The sequence below is a fragment of the Corvus cornix genome, chromosome 11, assembly GCF_000738735.6.
Source record: "Corvus cornix cornix isolate S_Up_H32 chromosome 11, ASM73873v5, whole genome shotgun sequence".
Taxonomy (NCBI): Eukaryota; Metazoa; Chordata; class Aves; order Passeriformes; family Corvidae; genus Corvus; species Corvus cornix.
In genome coordinates, this window is record NC_046341.1 from 20,848,942 (window position 1) to 20,869,648 (window position 20,707).

General features: G+C 40.8%; 1 protein-coding gene across 8 annotated transcripts in view; it reads left to right on the top strand.

The window, feature by feature from the left end:
- The window catches only part of CEP89 (centrosomal protein 89), a 45,257-nt gene that overhangs the window by 22,581 nt on the left and 1,969 nt on the right, over positions 1 to 20,707 (top strand). For 3 of the 8 annotated variants that reach the window (XM_010396459.4, XM_019284187.3, XM_010396460.4), the window contains 2 exons: positions 588 to 677; positions 14,072 to 14,241. In XM_010396459.4, the coding sequence (XP_010394761.3) occupies positions 588 to 677; positions 14,072 to 14,241 (260 nt within the window). Of the gene's footprint in view, positions 1 to 564; positions 678 to 991; positions 1,406 to 7,061; positions 7,871 to 14,071; positions 14,242 to 20,707 lie in introns of those variants that run through there. The other 5 variants (XM_019284185.3, XM_019284188.3, XM_019284189.3 and 2 more) reach the window with 5 other exon arrangements.

Here is a 20,707-nt window from a genome sequence, read left to right on the forward strand (position 1 = left end):
TTAATTCCTAATTCTAGAAGAGGAATGATGGTGACACAACTCAAATCTTTGTCCACTACAAAGTGGACTTCAGGATTGTGAAACTGGGCACAATAAATGTCTCCTAGGAATTGGGGGAACTGATTCTTAGATCTCAATCTCTGGGATACCTACTTTTAAATATTAGGCATACCATATTAGAAATATCCTTGCCCAAACCTCTGCCAGTTTCAAGGGCTTGTTTGAGAGCAACTTGCATAATGTGACCCGAAGGATGAGTCTCATGTATAAAAATGGGATCCCTACGTATACATACATATATCTGTAGAAAAAAATCACAGAATTGGTTGGGTTTAGAGTATGTTTCATTTCAGAATAATACTGTTTCATAGTATTCACAGTCAGTTGACAAATTACTAATGAGCCATTAGGAGAATAATTTCCAGGACTCTTTATCCATGTTGCTTCTTCAGACTGCTGGAGTTCGAAATGGAATTGCTGTGTCTCCCTCAGTGTATGCATTTTATCCGCCCTGACAAATCTAATGATTACATTATTTTAGCTTATTTAGCTTTATTAAAGTAGCTTTCTATACTGCATGGTTGCAGGCCAGATGTTTGGAAAATGAGAATCATGGTGTTCTCAGGAAAATTATAGAAGGCAGTCTACGCTTAGGAAGATTGGAAGAAAAAGTTAAGGTAAGCAGTGTTTCTAAATATCTACTGTCAAATGTTTGAGGTTTTTTAATGAGAAAAGTAGTAAATCTATGTCAATGTTTTTAGGAAAGACTTACGGATTATCTTTAAAAGTTTTGAAAAAGCAAAATAGATCATCATTATAATTTTCACTAGTATCTTCTTCCATTGTATTTGTGCATTGCATGCCTGCCAGATCATCACGTTTACATCATTACCTGGAGAATTATGACTAGTTGTAATAATACTTAAATATTATTTGTATTTCATTTTTTGCTCTGTAGTGTAACCCAAGTATTCTGTCTTCCTTTTTTGAGGCTGTACCACTCCTTCAACTTGAAGTCCATTACAGTTAGATTTGGAAGAATGAAAAGCATTGTCTCAAGTGTACAGTTACCATCAAGTACTTTCATGTGACCATAGGGTAGAAGGTTTAGAAACTCAGAGGATGTTCAAACATCCAGCCTAGTTAGAGAATACATTATAAGTTATGTTTACAACTCCCTAAACAAATAAAAAGCACAGTATGTAATTGCAATATAACAGTGAAATGAATTTGAAACATTTATGTTTTAGCATCTTTGGTGCAACCATGATTTCCTTTACTGTAATCTTAAGAAAAGAAAGGAGAAAGATACCTGGCATATTGATTTCTATATGTAGAAAGAAATGTATATATTACTTTCAAAAGCTGTTTTGTATTAAAGCAAATTTGTTCAGTTTATCCTAAAGCAGAGAGTCTCTGTATTACACTTTGCCAGTCAAGACCTCCGCTGTTATTCCTGCATCAAATGACACAAATGTGCACCACCACTATGTTAATGGAGACCAGCTCCTTCTGCACTTTCCTTTTAAGGATTGATACAGTATAGAAATTAGCAATAAAGAAAATAAATTAAATCCAAGTTTAAAGAGAGAGCAGTAAGCTGAAAAACAGTTTGAATTTGCAAGGAACCCTTCATAAAATACCTGAATGCATGAAACACTACCCTAAAAGATTTACCTAATTATACTGATACAGCCATAAAATGTTTTTAGGTTTTTTCACCCTCATTCATGTCTGGCTCCCCTACTAAGGCAGTGGCTTGTATTCTTGTTAAATATGGATTTTATGCAATGTAATAGATCTGTGATTACTGTAAGGGATAGAGAAGAGGTTGGCATAAAATAAAGAACATTTACATGTAGTGAATTTTTAAGTGCAAACCCAAATTAAAAAAATCTTCAACCCATCAACTCTTAATGGAAATCAGAAAAAAGCCTGTAAATAAAGTTCTATTTCATTTCTATTTAGCAAAAGTAAGACTAATCTACTTGCAAAACATTTTCATTCTTTATTTTTGTCAGTAAAGCAGAGGGTTTAAATAGTCACACAACACTTACAAACATATGCTCTTTGGTTATTGTATTAATGGATACATTAATATATTTTAGCTTTGCTAAAAGCTAGTATAATTTATTTCTTTGCTGCTTTAGGAAATCACAAATTGGGTAACTGTCCTGTATATTGAGTTTTGGGATAAACCTCTTATGAGGTATTTGAGTGTTATCTGTCTCCAGTGATAATAGTACTTAAAACGCATTAATTCTTCTGAAAAGAAGACACAGTTATTGACAATGTGTTAGGCTATTTCTTATCTTAGAAAAGGTTATTTTGTTTTGGCTTTTAGCTATCTTCCGATATTTCCACAAGATAAAAGATAAGAAATACAAATTATACATATGAAGTAGAGCATAGAGTCCTCAGGTTATGAGGAGAGAAAAGTTTCTAGCCTACAGCTTTGAGTTACTGACAGACTCCACTGTAGGCACTTGTATTTTCAATTTTTTAGACATAACTACGTATACTTATATTTGCCTTTTGCAGAGTTTGTTGCCTTGTATCTCAGGAACAAGCTCATCCAAAACTGTTACAGGTCAAATGCAACCGTGTGTGTCTAAAAACGTTTTCCTGGGGCTTCTTTCACCTCACTGCAAATCTTTCTTGATGGAAGGAAAGAAGGAAGGCTAGGTGGGCCAGCCATTCTCCACTGGAAGCACACGGCACACACTTCCCTCTGAAGTCAGGTCATTTGTGCCTTGCGCATAAAAGTGGATCTGGTCTTCTGATACAGAGTTCTCCCTTTTAATTAATTGTTTTGGAGAAAGTAAATTAACAAAATTCTATGGCTTTTGTTTTTCATTGAGAAATCTCAAATCAAGATTTGGCAGATCTGTTACCTAAGACAAAAATCTTAAGCTAAGTAACAGATTATTGCTAAAATAAAACCCCAAACTACATCCATATTTATATACATAGCTTTATGACATTTTAAATTGTATATGCTGAAGTTATATAGGAAATTAAAAGTAATTCTTTTTATAAATACCCATTTTTAGTTTGGGATTTGGATATTACTGTAAACAAACTTTATAAACTCATTCACTGTGCAAAACATTTTGTAGGCTACCAGTATAACCACATGAAATGTAGAGAGTGATAGAGCAGAATCAAATAAGTTGAATACAAAATAAATCATTTTTGTGCAGGAACTGTGTTAAGGAAACAAAATTTAGTTTGGTATTTTAGTTCTGAAAACATTTTTAGGTTTATTTCTACTGACTTATGTCAGATAATTTTTCAGGCAGATGGAATCATGCAAAGTGTTAAAGCTTACTTGAAAACTGTTCTTTAGTTGGCCCTCTAGGATTCAACAGTTGTAGAGCAGAACAGTTCATGCAACTTTATTTCCCTTTGACATCAGAAAATATTTGACTCAGACCTGAAGCAGCTTATAAATGGAACTTGGTTTGGTTTTTTCGAACAGTGATACACAGAATATTTCCAATCTCCATCTGTTTCTAAAAACAGTGACAATGTATTTAACAGGATTTTTTTAAACAATAACTAACCTTCAAATATTTGTTTTATTAACAGTTAATGAGATGGTGGTCAAAAACCCATCTGTAACATCAGAATCAGGTGATAGTAACCACCATCCTTTTAGTAAAAGGAAAAACACAGTACCATGTTGCAATTTTGCCAATATTCATACAAGTTATTGTGCTTTAACAAAAATACATACATGGCATATTATATGGATTTTTAACAGTCTGTAGAGGTCAAAGTTTGTGTTCAGTTAAAAATTTATCAATTGCTAAAACACTACATACCATATTTATGAAGAGGAGTCACAAATTCCATGGCAGATGCACTAAGCCATATATGACACATACACTTAGAAGGAAACAAAACACACACACCACCTTTTGAATCACTAATAAATAGACCCCAAGAGGGAGGGAACCAAAGTAAAGAAATCCAAGCAGCCATACCAGTATACTGAGTGCTTGCTTGCATAGCTTGGAAAAGGGCTCTTGATCCAGCAGACTCTGAGCCCTCTTGCTAGCCATTCAGGCGAAGGGAGGGGCGATTTGCAGACAATTTACAAAAGGCTCTAGGGAGGGCAAGCGTCTCAAAGCACAGCGAACAGGAGTGGGCAAGCAGGGGCATGGCAGTCTGTGAGGGCATGGAACGGCAGTTTGCTCAGCAGTTAGCAAAGGCAGGGTTGCCACCACCCTCCTGGTGGTGGGTTGTGTCTTTTTTTTTCCCCTCTCTTTTTTCCCAGTAATTGTTTTCAAATTATCAAAAGCCATTGCTAGTAAAAGCATACTAACAAACAGAATTCTCCAAGAAGTACGCAGCTGTTCAGACCTCTGGCTGCAGAGAGTGTCTGAGCCTGGTGGTAGTATCAGAGGATAGTGCAAAAGACCCCTGCGTGCAGTGTGAGCAGGTGAATGATCTGCTCTGGTGGCAGAGCTTAAGGAAGAAGTAGAAAGGCTAAGGACTATTAGGGAAAGTGAAAGAGAAATAGACTGGCGGAGTTAGACCCTTCCAACCCTTAGAGAAGCCCTGCAGGAATCAGAGGAGCCCCATCCCATGCTTCTTACCATCAGGCAGAAGTAGGAAATGTAGTAGAGGGGGGAGAATGGAAATGGGCCCACACTCAGGGCAGTAATAAAATTCCCTCCTGACCCCCATCACCTTCCCAGGTGCCCTTACAGAATAGGTACAAGGTCCTATTGAGATTGAGAGGGTCAGGCGGATGACACTGAAGAAAATAATCTGCCCAGAGAGCCTCCCGATTGTACTTTGTCTGCCAGACAGATCACAACCTCTAGTATTAAGAAGAAAAGAAGGGTAGTTGTAGTAGGTGACTCCTTTCTGAGAGGAACAGAAGGACCTGTATGTCAGTCAGACCCATCCCACAGGGAAGTCTGCTGGCTCCCTGGGGTCCAGGTACGGGATATCACCAGGAGACTCCCTGAGCTGATTCAGCCCTCTGATTATTACCCACTGCTGGTTGTCCAGGCTGGCAGTGATGAGGTTGACAAGAAGGGCACCAGGGTAATTAAAAAGGACTTCAAAGCTCTGGGTTGATTGGTTGATGGGGCAGAAGCATGGTGGTGTTCTGCTCAGTTCTTTCAGTAGCAGGGATGAATGATGGAAGAAACAGGAAAGCCCACATTATCAATGAATGGCTTAAGGGCTAGTGCCATCAGCAGAATTTGGGGGTTTTTGATCATAGGGCAGCTTTGACAGCATCTGGCCTGCTGGAGCCAGATGGGCTCCATCTATCTAACAAGGGCAAAAGGATTCTAGCACATGAATTGGGGGGTTTGATTGAGAGGGCTTTAAACCAGGTTTGAAGGGGAAGGGGATGCAACTAGGCTCTCCAGAAACAAGCCCAAGGGTGGCAAGCCAGAGTCAGCCCAGCTGAAGTGCATGTACACTAACACACGCAGCATGGGTAACAAATAAGAGGAGCTGGAGGCCTTGGTACAGCAGCAAAGCTGTGCCACAGTTGCCGTCACAGAAATGTGGTGGGATGACTCGCATAACTGGAGTGCTGCAATGGATGGCTACAAGCTCTTCAGAAGAGACAGGCAAGGGAGAAGAGGTGGAAGGAAGCATGGCTCTGGATAGTGGGGAGGCTCTCAACACCATGGAACTTGAGATTACTGACAATAAGGTTGAGTACCTATGAGTAAGAATCATGGGGAAGGCCAAGGTGGCCAACATCTTGGTGGGAGTCTGTTATAGACCACCCAACCAGGATGAAGAGGTGGATGTGTTATTCTACGAGCAGCTGGAGGATGTTTCAAGCTTGCCAGCCCGTGTTCTTGTAGGTAACTAACCTGCCAGGTATCTGCTGGGAACTCAACACAGCAGAGAAGAGGCAGTCTAGGAGGTTCTTAGTGTGTATGGAGGATCGCTTCTTCTTGTAGCTGGTGAGCAAGTTCAGCAGGGCTGGGGCCCTTTTAGACCTGCTGTTTACAAACAGAGAAGGGCTGGTGGGAGATGTGATGGTTGGGGACCGCTGGGGAAGTGACCATGAAATAATAGTTTTCAGTATACGTGAAACAAGGAGGGGCATTAACAAGACTTCCACACTGGACTTCCGGAGGGCAGAATTCAGCCTATTCAAGAGACTGATTTGGAGAGTTCTTTGGGAAGCAGCCCTTAAAAACAAAGGAGTCCAGCAAGGATGGACATACTTCAAGAAAGAAGTCTTGAAGGCACGGGAACAGACTGTCTCTATGTGCCAAAAGATGAGCTGGCCTGCATGGGCAAGGAGCTTTTCAAGGAACTAAGGGGGAAAAAAAGGGTGTATCACCTTTGGAAAGAGAGGCAGGTAACTCAGGAAATGTTTAAAGATATTGCTAGGTGATGTAGGAAAAAAATTAGAGAGGCAAAATCCCAATTAGAACTTAATCTGGCCACTTCTGTGAAGGATAATAAAAAATTTTTTTGTAAATATATTACTGGCAAAAGGAGGGGCAAGGAAAACCTCCATATTTTATTGGATGCAGGGAGGAAAAGGCAGAGGTACATAACACCTTTTTTCCTCAATTTTCAGCACTAAGACAGGTCGCTCTCAGGACAACTGTCCTCCTGAGTTGGTAGATGGGGACAGGGAGTAGAATAGCCCCCCAGTAATCTAGGAGGAAGCAGTCAGAGATCTGCTGAGCCATTTAGATGCTCACAAGTCTATGGGACCAGATGGATCCATCCTAGGGTGATGAGGGAACTGGCAGATGAGTCTGTGAAGCTGCTCTCCATATATCATCAATCCTGGCTCACCAGGGAGGGCCCAGATGACTGTAAGCTGGCCAATGAATTGTAAGATGGCCAAAGAATTTGAGGAAACCTGTTCTCAAGAAGGGCTGGAAGGAGGATCTGGGTAACTCCAGGCCTGTCAGCCTGACCTCGGTGCCCAGCAAGATTATGGAACAGATCATCCTGAGTGCCATCACACAGCACCTACAGGATGGCCAGGGAATCAGAGCCAGCCAGCATGGCTTTAGAAGGGGCAACTAACCAACCTGATCTCCTTTTATGACCAGGTGACCCACATGGTGGATGCAGAGAAGGCTGAGGATACTGGCTACCTGGACTTCATCAAAGCCTTTGACACCATCTCCCACAGCATGCCCCTGGAAAAGCTGGCAGCCCACAGCTTGGACAGGTGCATTCTTCACTGGGTTAAGAACTGGCTGGATGGCCGGGCCCAGAGAGTGGTGGTGAATGGTGCTGCATCCAGTTGGGAGCCAGTCACTAGTGGTGTCCCCCCAGGGATCAGTGTTGAGGCCAGTCCTGTTTAGTACCTTCCATGATGATCTGGATGAGGGGATTGAGGATTACAGATGACGCCAAGCTGGGTGCAAGTGTCCATCTGCTGGTAGGAGGTAGGAGGGCTCTGCAGAGGGACCTGGACAGGTTGGATAGATGGGCTGAGTACAACAATGTGAGATTTAACAAGTCCAGGTGCCAAGTCCTGCACTTTGGCCACAATAACCCCCTGCAGGCTGGGAATGGAGTGGCTGGACAGTGGCCAGGCAGAAAGAAACCTGGGGGTACTGGTCGACTGCAGCTGGACATGAGCCAGCAGTGTACCCACATGGCCAAGAAGGCCAATGGCATCCTGGTCTGTATAAGGAATACTGTGGCCAGCGGGACGAGGACGTCATTCTTCCCCTGTACTTGGCACTGGTGAGGCTGCACCTTGAGCATTGTGTCCAGTTCTGGGCCCCTCAATTTAGGAAGGACATTGAGATGCTCAAAAGTGTCCAGAGGATGGCAACATGGCTGGTGAAGGGTCTGGAACACAAGTCCTGTGAGGAGCAGCTGAGGAAGTTGGGGTTGTTTAGCCTGGGAAAAAGGAGGCTCAGGGGAGACCTTATCACTCTGTACACATCCCTGACAGGAGGTTGTAGTCAGGTGGAGGTTGGTCTCTTCTCCCAGGCAATCAGTGACAGGACAAGAGGACACAGCCTTAAGCTGCACCAGGGGAGGTTTAGGCTGGGCATTAGGAAAAAATTCTTCACAGTAGGAGTGATGGGGCATTGGCACGGGCTGCCCAGGGAGGTAGTGGAGTCACCATCCTTGGAGCTGTTTAAGAGAAGACTGGATGTGGCACTCAGTGCCATGATTTAGTTCATAAGGTGAGTTTAGGTCATCATCTCAAAGGTCTTTTCCAACCTAGTTTAGTCTGTGATTCTGTAAACTGAGAGATACTGATTCAGTGCCATGGTCAGCATGATAACCTGAGCCAGTACTTTGGCTGGGGGTCTCTTTGTACTTCCATAATTGTAATTACCAAGCAGATTTATGATCCATGACAAGAATTTGAGGAAGCAAATTTTTCTGGTATTAAAACTACTTCTTTACAGTCAGAATTCCACACTGTTTTCTCTTTTAATATGAGCTTGGACATAATGTTTGTCTCATCAGGGAGTCCTTCAATTTCATGCAAAAGGGACAGATAACAGGAAAATCTGTGTTTTTTATGAAGTATTTTAGTCAAACGTCTAGTATAAATTCTGTGAAAACAATCCAAGATTTTGGACATAGAACCGTGAGCAGTAAATCTCTGATAACAGAATTTGCACTCCAGTTCATCATTAGACACCTTTTCCTTTCCTTCACTGCAAGTGTTATAATCTTTAAATTATGCACACACTGTTAAAAAAAATAATTTAGATTACAACAAGTTCATTGATTCTGAATCTCTATTTGATAATAATTTTGTTAGTCATGAGGTTTTAGTAAAAACAGAAACAACCTTTGTACTGAAGATACCTACCATCTAGCATCTCCTACTGTAACTGCCCTCATTTTCATGCAAGTTTACTAGTTCAGCCTTAATTTTTTTTCTGCCATTTTGCTACCTATTGCATTTAGAGTACAAAATTGTCATTAGTGAAGAGAAAGCAATAAAGATTTATTCCTAACACTTCCTGATCACTGAGGAGCTGTGTATTTCAGAACTACGTGTACTCATTGCACAGCTTCGTGTCTGTATAACCGGTTGCTGATGCCAGCACAATTGAAGGAGATGATGTTCCTATTACCAGTGTTCCATTTAATACTAGATTATTTTTTGTCAAAGGTCATGGACAGACAATTCTCTTATACCTTTGGACATACAGTTTTGAAGATTCTCCAGTATAACTCCTTTCCCTTTTTATTGCTTTCCCAACTATTTACTGTTCATCTCTGTGCCAATATCAATCTGCAAATAAGGAAGCTTATTTACTCTAGCACATAATACTACATATTAACTTTTTCCAAAAATATTAATATTTTTCCCAAAATATTGATTTTGTTGGCTTTTGAATTTAAAAGTTTCTACAGTTTTCCCACATCTTTTTCACTGAGAATAGAGAAAGTATTTTTCCCCTATTAACACCACAGTACTGTCTGACAAAACTTTCACTAAACCTTCTGAATATATAGGCTGTCACTTTTCAGTTGTCCCAGTCCAGTTGTCCTGGGAAGGCTATAGATACAAGCACTGTCATCATCTACTACTAAGGAGGAATTTCCTTCCCCAAGCCCCATGTATGATTTTTTTACACAGCCCTGAAGATAATTGTCAGTGATCTTAAAATATTTTAGAAGTTTTTAGGTGCCATGGGAGAAAATTGGCAGTGTTCTGTAGCACACAGTAAAAATTTCATCAGTACTTCCATTACAGGGCTGTTCTGTGAGGATCAGAATTATAACATTTTCTATAGAGAAGTGGGACAGTTTTCTTCAGATGGTACTTTGCTCTCTTTTGAAAGGGACAATACTAATTTTACTGGTAAACGATGGGAGAAAACACAATTGACAGAAAATATCTTTGTTACTTCAACAAATGACCAGATCATTGCATATATCATAGCCAGCAGCCTGTGTTTGTAGAAATAATGTTTTGTTGGCTGTTTATTCAGAGTTCTCCAACTTTCAGCTTGTAATTCAGTACAAAAGGTGTAACAGAACTATGGTGATGAAGAGGATATATCCTTCCTGAAACAACTTTAGAAGAGTGTAAATTATGTCCTCTTCAGTACCAGCACCTGCATCCATGATCATTCCTCATCTTGCTTACTATGTACATGGGATGCCATGACCTTGGCCATGGCATGCCCCATCCAGCTCTAGAGGAAAATATTATGACTTCGAGCTATGTGTTAATATCCTCGTCCTGAAAACTGTCATCTCAACCAGTCCGTTTGCTGCTACTTGCTTCACTTCAGAAAACATTAATAGGTTGTCTTTAACAATTCAAAGGTAATAGCCTGCTGTGAAGGCTCTGTAAGCACCAGCTACATGTGTCAGTGTGTCCAGAACCAGCCCGACCTGCCCAGGCTGCATTTTACACAGACTTAATTATAATCTGTCCATAGAGGCAAGATCAGAACTATGTATCACTCATATCTAGTTTCATACTATAATCATATGGCCATAAGTAAAAGGTGCACTTTTGCCCTTTGATTTTGCAGCCAGCAAAGACTCAGCTTCAGTTGGCAAAGGTAGAGCAGGAGTGCAGAGCCAACAGAGGCAGCTGTGGGATATGGAGGAGCCAGAGGCCTGAAGCATCTGAAGCAGAGTGCAGCTTAAAACACAAACCTCAGCTTAGAACACAGACCGCCCGGTAGCTGAATAGTCAGTGACCACCTGATGAAAAACGGGGTTTCACCAATGCTACACTTCACCAGCCCTTTTTCGTGATAAAATTGAGAGAGGAACTGTTCTCTTGTTCTTTGAAATTATTATGGGCATCTGACCTACAGAGGGCATTTCAGGTCCTGCACCCCGAGCTGGACCTGTGTAGCGGGTTCGGTTCGAAACCGGGCAGAAACACCAATTTAGTGTAGTGGTTTGGCTCAAAATATCCACCACTTAATTATTCTCCCTCTATGAGATAAGGATTAGAAGAAAGCAAAGCAGGCATAAACCTTAATCAGTTGCAGTACAAAGAAAGTTTTATTACTAATAGAATTAAAAGTAAAGAGAAATAACAAGAAATTAAAGCAAACCCCCTCCCCCTTTCCAGCACTTTCCTCCTTTTACCCAACTCACACAAAGGGTAACATGGGATGTTAGTCAGTGTTGCAGTTCTTGATAAGTCTCTTTCTTATGCTTAAGGGAAAAAGGGTTTTCTTCAGCTGCACGTGGTTCCCAAACTGCCACCAACAGCAGACCCGCCCGGAAAGAAACAATCTGCTGTGGTATAAAGCATCTCTTCCATGAAAAATCTCACAGTTCCTTCACACTGCAAAACACGGGCCATCACATGGGGTTATTAATCTTTTTAAGGATGAGTTACTTTGGCCTGAACACAAAGGCTTTTTTTCGCCACAAGTCTCTAAAAAGCCTCTCAATGCTTCTTTGTAGCCTGGCATAGGCACTCTTCACAATTTCCATAGGCCACACGTGAACTTTTCATCCCCCCATGTACTTCAAATGGATCAAAGAGACAAACAGTTTGTGATATTACAGTTTCTTAACCACAGCATGCAAGAAGGTTTTTTAAGCTACGCGCGAGAATCGCGGCACCGCCCTCTTTTCTCCCGGCGCCATTTCCAGCTCCGTCCCACAGGACTCACTTTCTCTTTCTCTCTGACTCTGACGCTGCCATGTTGAAGAGTGTTCTTGTTCGGGCTTTACGGTGGAGAAAGCCTCGCTCCCTTTGTGCTGCTGGCTGCGTGGTGTCCTCTTCAGTTCAGCACGAAGTGTGCTGGCTGCAGACAGGAGGCTCCGCCGGCTCCCGCAGGCTCCGCCGGCTCCCGCTGGCTCCGCCGGCTCCGCATGGAGAGGAGAGGGACCCGCCGGTCCCAGGGAGCCGCGCTGGATGGGTTTAGCTGTGTGAGCAGTCCATGGCTGGATTTAGCTGTGAGCAGTCCATGGCTGGGTTTAGCTGTGAGCAGTCCATGGCTGGGTTTAGCTGTGTGGCAGTCCATGGCTGGGTTTAGCTGTGTGACAGTCCATGGCTGGGTTTAGCTGTGTGGCAGTCCATGGCTGGGTTTAGCTGTGAGCAGTCCATGGCTGGGTTTAGCCGTGTGGCAGTCCATGGCTGGGTTTAGCTGTGAGCAGTCCATGGCTGGTTTAGCTCTGTGACAGTCCATGGCTGGGTTTAGCTGTGAGCAGTCCATGGCTGGGTTTAGCTGTGAGCAGTCCATGGCTGGGTTTAGCTCTGTGACAGTCCATGGCTGGGTTTAGCTGTGAGCAGTCCATGGCTGGGTTTAGCCGTGTGGCAGTCCATGGCTGGGTTTAGCTGTGTGGCAGTCCATGGCTGGGTTTAGCTGTGTGGCAGTCCATGGCTGGGTTTAGCCGTGTGGCAGTCCATGGCTGGGTTTAGCTGTGAGCAGTCCATGGCTGGTTTAGCTCTGTGACAGTCCATGGCTGGGTTTAGCTGTGAGCAGTCCATGGCTGGGTTTAGCTGTGAGCAGTCCATGGCTGGGTTTAGCTGCCTGCGGCTCTGGGACAGTTCTCCCCCAGTGACCCAGGGTCCGTGCCGCAGCGTTGGGAAAAGGGGAGAGGGCAGGGGCCCTGGCAGGGCCCGGAGGCTCCGAGACTCCCCTCCCCCCACCCTCTGGCAGGCGAGCTGGAAGGAAAGGCAATTCCCGCCTTTCCGTGCGGTTTAAATACGTAAATTGTGAGAAGCGTCATTAGTCTAAAAGACTGTCCACCAACTCAGGTTCAACTCACTACAACCTGACAAATGCTGGAGCTTCTACTGACAGAAAGGAAAGTTCAGCTGTTTCCTTATACTCTGCACTTCTTCTAGGCTGGCTCTGACCAACCTTCTGTTCAGAAGGAACTTGTTTGCCTTTAGCCTTCCATAGCATTACTCTGCATTTTGAAGACTTCTCTGGGAATCTATAAAGTTGAGTGATGTGACTGGTTAACTTGCAGGCTTATTCTATTAGAACTGTCAGGGAAAAGTTAGGATAAAAACCCTATGTAAGTCAACCTTAAGTATTGAATCACTAATATTCTAGGTAAATATTATTATCTATTATTATCCTATTACTTCTAGAAAATTAAACTCCACAATGCCACATTTTGCAAGAGCCAGAAAGGAAACAGTTTGTGGAAAGGATTATATAGCCTTATTTACAGCACGTCTAAAAATGCTTTTTTAAAAATTCTTCCAAAAGGCAAACTCACATCTTTCTCCCCCGTTTCAGATTAAGATTAAACCTTAGTGATTAGCACCTGAGATAAAACGTTGTATTAGCAACACATAAATAGCAGTATTTTCAAGGCTTCACTAAATTAGTTTACGGTTTTATTAAAGGCAGTGTTTCCATCCCAAAACTCTGTTCTGTAGCCTGTAGGAAACATCATACTCTGCAGAGAAAATAACAGTTTTAGCCTTCTGTTTGTAATCATGAGACTAAAAGTTAATATTGGATTTTGGTATTGTCAAGAGCAGCAGCATCTAGAAACATGTAACAATACACAAACAATATTTTTCAGTTTTGTGTGCTTATGCAATTTAATGGGGATGTTATGTCAGAAAGCAAAGTTACTTTGTACAAAAATTATTTCTTATTTTGAGATGAGACCAATCATTAGTTATCATTTAGTTGTTAGAGCCAGTGATCAAAAAATCACTTGTGCTTCACTGAACAGAAGGACTGTTATGTGAAGCAACAAGCAAAGCTATTCTTTTCTTCCTCTTAGTATTAAGATTAAACAACTAACAAAACAGAAACACTTTTTCTTGGTATGTACTGATAAGTAGTGTTCAGCAAGTGGTAAGCTGTAAAATGTAGCTTTGCATCTTGGAAAACAAACCTTTTTTTGCAGGTAATTCTGTTCACTATAAAACAAACATACAGTATGGTATTCATTTTACACACTAGTTTTATATGCAGAACAAAATGAAGTCTAATACCTTCCAATTAACAAATAGGTTAAAAAATCCCATAATGCAACCTACCTGACATAATTAAGCAAGGCAGCATTGATGTAAAGATTAAACTGAAAATCAGTATCTCTAGCTGTTTCTTTTGTTGGTAATGATTTGTCCTTATTTCTCCGATAATCCCATTTTTTTCTATTAACTTAATCCTTATAGGTATATAAAAAGAAAGCAGCTGGGAAGCTTGGAGATATCAGTCTTAAGATGACTGAGCAGGAGAAAGAATTTTCCAGGAAGACTGCTCAGTATGAGCTAGAAAAGAAGCACCTGCAGCATCTGCTGCAGGACAAACAGGAAACCCTAAATGAAGTACTGGAGCAGAACAGGTGAGTGGGGCACAGCCGGGAGCAATCCAAGTAGGTCCGACAGGTAAAGGGACAAGGGAAAGCACCTGCACACAGCCACCAGCGCTCACTTTCCAGCAGAGTCTTCACGTGGTATGTTCCAGGTCGCTTTTCTCACTCATTGTAGCAATACTGAAAATGCTGAAACCCTGCTCGTAATTCCCAGCTCCAGGAAACATCTTTTGAGGGAGGAATTTCTTCTAGATGGCCACTGCTGTTTTTAAGACTTCTTTAGAAGGCTATCAATCTGAGAGAATCTTGGATAATTTGAAAGGATTCTATAAATCAAGATAGATGTTAATTTATGTAATAGCACCTTCTGCTAAAGGCTGAACACTTTCCCATTCACACCCCTGAACAGTTTTCAGAATAGTAGGGTATTAAGGGAATCTAATGAGAAAGATCTGTTCTGTTTTGAATCTATCTTACTGACCTATTAATAAGTGACTTAGATTGGCTATATGCAAAATGAAGAGAAGAAATTATAATTTAACAGATTTATAGAAGATTATGACTGCAGTGTTGAAATATCCTTTGAAGATAGAGTCCTTTAAGGCTATTTTTCCCCTCTGATAGTGGAAAGCTTCATAGCACATTCATATTATCAGCATAAAGGAAAAACTGTTTTACAACTGAAAAAAAGTAATAAAGCAGTCATTTCTCAAGTCATCACTGCCATTGTGAAATAATAGATTTAAATAGATTTTAACAGACAATAGAAAAAAAAAGGTTTGGTATCATCTACCTTTATATCAGCACAGTTCCTCTCAGTTACTTTATACAGTGCAATTAAACAGGTGTAAGTAGCAGAGTTGTACAATGAACACTCCATTAATCTCTGAAATTTACATTAAAAACCAGATTGAATGGATCCACATTTCTCTGGAAATAGTTATTTAGGATTTTTAACTAATTAAGTGCCTTTCATATCTCTAGGCTCATGTTACAATTTTTTACTGTAGAGAACAGCAATTAAATAAAGAGGGTTTTTTTTCAACATAGGATAGAGCATAGTTTGAAGTCCCAAAATATGGATCGTTCAAAATTCACCCTTATAGCCCCAAAGCAGGCAAATTAGATGGTGTAACACAGATGTGTAAAATAATTAATTACACTTTCCATACAGTATACTAAACCACTTTTACCTTTTCAGTCTAAATTAAGTCATTTTTTCTTCAGTAAACACACACAATTAATACTTGCAGCTGACTTTTAAGAAACAAGGTCTGCACCTGGAACTACACCACTGTAGTCCATTTAACTGTATGATGATGAAGAAAAGTGGTTTATGGAAACAAGCCCAAGATGAACCCCAGCAAGATATGTCTTTCATTTCTCTAGACTCCAGCATTAGTGAACAGTGTGACGGGTGACTGCTTTTTTCTGGTAGTAGTTGAATCTTAACAGTGATTATTAGAGTATAATATAATGAACACAACTCTAAAAATAAAAAAGAATTTTTAGAGTCATCTTTCAAGTGGTATTTTGGTTAACCTCATGATTCACTATTTTCCTTTGATTACTATCTAAAAAAAACGTAGATTAAAAAAAAAAACGTTACTGATAAGTCAGCTGAGTTCTACACCTATATAAGAAATAATAAATTTTTATGCTTGTGAAACAAAATCAATAAAACCAACTAACACCATGGCTGATACTGTTCATATGAGCTAGTTTCTTCATATTCCATTATTCTTCTCAAGTACTGCAATATAAAGTAGTTTCCCAAGGTAATCCAAATATGCATCTACTCTTTTATGCCTATCAGGCAGAAATTAAACATGTATTTTGGTCAGCTTTGTATATTTCTGATTTTACAAGGCTAATTATTTTCTCTCTCCCTTCCCTCCACACAGTCACAGGAATAAGGAAGGGAAAATTATTTGTAGTTGAGATGTTGCTCATCATCTGTAGCTTGGCAACCAAAGTTGCTAGTGCTAGGAAAGTACCAAACATTTAGATTTATTGTGACTAGCTGTGTTTACAGAGCAGAATTTTAGTCCAGAATACTGTCTAGCTGATAATGTTTCTGTGCAAAATGCCTACATAGACATTAAGATAAGTGCATACAATAAATATTTATTCTCTAATTTCTAATTTATTCTCTAATTTTACTGTTAGGTAATGGAAATCAAAGTAGCATGCCACATTTTAAGCAGAAAAGCCAGTTTACTTTAAAATCTAGCTGAAGGTATGGTGAATCACTGTAAGCAGGTGAAGACAGAAAACTCTTTCATATAATTTATTTTGCTCTTGCATTTAGTTTAACAATATGGAGTTAGGAGATGGGGCAGTCTGACTTAGCTGCCACCATAAAATTCTTTATCATAAAAGCATACTGTACCTATTGTTGCTGGTAAGTTTTCTTGTAAAGCAAAGGAAGGTCCCGATTCAGACCTGCAAACAGCACCATTCTTTCAGTGAGACCCTGCACAGAAATAAGCAGCCCCACCTTATTAATCTGGACAGGAGTGCAGCACACCTGAGTGGTGGCAGGTCACAGCACATTGCACAGCCCCTTGTGTGCCCAGAGGCAGAGTTGCTGCAGTCACAGCATGGTCAAAAGTAATGCATGTGTAGGCAAAGTAGCAATATTCATGTGCTGTTTCTCTGATCATTCTATTTTTAACAAGTCGACATCCAAACTAGCATGGGCTTTCATCAAACATAACAGAGATTACTTGCCTTTGAAATGTTCTCCCCTCCTGCATTCTTTCACCTCAGGACTAAAAACAGGAGTTCCAGTACTTACCCATTGCATCCAAGGGATGAGAATTTTTCTACTTGGTTTTCAAAAAGAAACACAGATGTAGTTGTACTTTTGATACATAAAAAAACTTTTAAAGATATGCAGAATTCCTTTCCTGGAAGCTGCTCTGTAGAGCTGTAGTGGGTTTGGTTTGTAACCGAGCAGAAACACCAATTTAGTGTAGTGGTTTGGTCCAAGATACTCATCACTGTTTACCTTCTGTGAGATAAGAATTAGGAGAAACGCAAAGCAGGCACCAAACTTGAAAGAATATAAAGAAGTTTATTAACAGACCTAAAAGAAGAAAAAAAAAAATCATACCACACTTCAGAACACTTCTCCTCCCCCCCCCATGCCTTCATGAATTTACAACGGGTACTCTGATGCATCATAGCTTTACAACAGAATTTCAGCTTTAAGCATCTCCTCTTTCTCTTTCCTCAGGTTTTCAGCTCTTCACAGCACTAAAAGGGTTAATGTCACCCAGGCCTTGCAGCTGGAATGTCGATTATCGCTCTTTTGCCAGACAGCAGGGCAGCTTCAGCTGAATCTTGGCCGCACTGGAGAGGGGGAGCCGGGCCGCTCCGGCTGCCCACAGCAGGGATGGGGGGGAAGGGGGGGTTCCGCAGGTGGAACGGGGCCCATCAGCTCCAGGGTGGCCGTGGCCCGGCCTGGCCTGGCCCGAGCAGGGCCTGGGCTGGGGCCCGCCACCCCCCACACGGGGCCCAAAGCGTCCCAGCACCGGAAACGAGACCGGCCTCTGCCCCCAGGGTTTGTCTGTTCTTAAGTGTGGATCACAGAGGTGGTCACAACTTTAAGTGGCTTAAAGAATTGTCCATATTCAACCTGGCCAGCTGATAGGTTCTGTCAGGTCAGGTCACAGAGGAAGCTGTCAGCACCCCTTAGCAAGAACATCACTTCCGGGACTATGCTTGCTAACTCATGACAAGAGCCTTTTCAGTAATTACAGCTTTTGCTAGACAATATTGCAAATACACAGCAACCTTTCACCTAAAGCAACTGATAAGAAAGCAGTAGCATTTTGTTCTTCAGGCAGCTGATAGTGACATCTTTAATACTAGTCACTGAGTAACCTTAAGAGAGATCAATATCACATACCTTTCCTTAAGGAAGAGGTTTGAGATAATAAAAGAAGTTCATGATGGGATCCTAGGGTTAAAAAACAGGTTCATAAATGTTTCCAGTAATTTGACAGGACATTTGCCTTTATGAGTTTTCTAGGTCAAAGTTTATTTTGTAAGACTTCTGCAAAGAAACAGTACTTCAAGGTAGTTACAGCTGCTTTGCTTTGGATGCAGAAGGCAGGTTTGAAAGTGCATTAAACTGTCCTTAGAAGAAGGTCAACAGCAGAAAAGCTTTGCAGTTGTGCATAGGCAAGGGGGAGGAGCTGTCTTACCTGTGAGGTGACATATGAAATTATAACCATAATAAAAACTGTTAATCTTTGTGATAAGGAATATTTAAATAAACTGTTAAAGGATAGATGAAAATAAATTCTTGAGCCAGCCCAAATAAGATTCTGAGATTAAGGCTGAATTAATTTAGTTCAATGAGGGCAGAAAACTGTCTTTTGTAAAGAAGAATCTGCTTTCAGAACCTACTTCTGGTAATTTTTTCATCAGACATCAGTGGACATTGGCATTTTGCTTACTCTCAACAAGATATAAAATCTTACATTTTGGCTAGGTTACGGGTTGAATGAAATTTTTATTTTTACTTATTTAAATAATAACAGCCTACATTAAGAAGAAATAAACTTAATGCCTTTTGACTAAAGACACCCAGGAACAGCTCATGTATCTAAACAGAGCATGTATCTAGTTTTAAATGCCAAGTGGAAAAGACTTTTGTTTTAAGAGGCGAACCAGCTGTAGAGGCAAGGAAATTTTGGTGTTGATAAGAACGTACAGACCATCAGCAGCTGTATTAACCAAGCTGCTCTGTAATCCAAATTCCTTAAGGGAAGGGAGGTTGTGACTAGCAAGAATTAAGACACCCTCTCCCCAACCCATTCTGCTGAATGCATTTTTAAATTTCCATCAGGTCAGAATTTTCAAACAAAATCCCCTTGTGTAACTACACTTGGGATGCAACTGCTTCTTCTCAGATGCCCACCTGGAGAACAGCTGAACTATGAAGCAGTACATTGTGCCACACTGAAAAGCCTTACCTGTGACTGCAGTGTGCTGTGTGCAGCAGGGGCTCTGACTGCTCATTCCAAAGCCAAGTCAGTTAGCACTCTGGCTCTTCATGTCTCAGCTCTGTTTAAAAATTAGTCCTCCAAGAAGAGTATAGATAAACTGCTACTTCTAAAGGTATCTGTTTTCTTTCTACTGAAGTAATTTTAAGCATGAGGACACTTTTAAACTAACCTCTTTGAACTAATTTTTTTCTAAAATCAATGCAGTTGCCATTAAACTGAACACATGGACTGAAAATGGCAATCCTATTTGTCAGGCATGCTGACAGCATTAATGTATAATTCAGAACTTGGTGATCTTTAGTTTCATAATCTTACTTCAAATTTTCTATGCCTTAGGCCCATGAAAGCATTAACAATGAAACAACTGTAAAAACCAAAGAAGTCTCAATTTCAGAAATTAGCAGATGAAATAAACCCTGGGTAATGATCTGTACTACAATAATGATAAACCACATTAAGCTCTTGTGTATTAATTGTCAAACATAAGAGTGCTGTGCACTGCCTGAAGACTCCAATTAAAGACAAGGGACAACAGAGAACAGGACTGTGTCCCTATCAAGATATACAAGTTCACTTAAAAACAAGATGCTGAAAATGTTCCAAGATCACAATACAGAGGGCCAAGATCAACCAATGAGTGAAACTGAGGACTGCCAGTTGAGGGTGTTCAGTCATGTGGTGCATATGCCTCAAATCTCCCCCAAATGTAGGCTGAAGATAATGGTAAATGCCATTGTGTAAAGCATTTTGAAGCATATTCTGGGCACTGGTAGTATTAGACAGTCTTGGAAAAATATACTTTCTGAGAACAAAGTCATCTACAGTTTTGGTGTTTCAAAAATGAAAGATTGCTTCTCAATGGCTTTTTAGTGACTTGGCAGAAAGGGAAAGGTCCAACCCATTACCTGTGGCTTCTCACGTTCTTGGGCAAAGTCTTGAACTGTTAGCCAATTGTACTGCTTTCACCTGCCACCTTTTGCTTTAATTCCATTCTCAATGGTTACTGATCTTCTCCACCACCAAAAGTTCATTCCAAGCAGTATGTACAAGAATAATCTTAAGCCCTTCTGCATAAGGTTATTTTATCTTCCATCTATATATCCAGTCACAAGGTGAAACACAGGGTGGGCTGGTACTATGTCTGGGCCACTTTTCATCACTTCATTCTCAATGTTATCGATCACTAAGGATTCTGTAAGATGTACTGATTCTGTATTTTCTAGTGTACACCTTTTGCCCTCAATGTAGACATGTAAATGACAGCATTTACTCTCAACTCATTTATGTTCTGCATTGACTTGTTTCTCAATTTTAGAGCCTGGTATTGGGGACAATTTGTATAGAAGGCCAGTTCTATTCAGTGCTTCAGAAAGTGCCCTCGAGGGGACTGTATTAGTCTATAGCATTAAAATGTGTGCTCATTTTCCATGAAACAGCTATGCTTTCCACATCAATTGATCTTCATTTCTTTATTA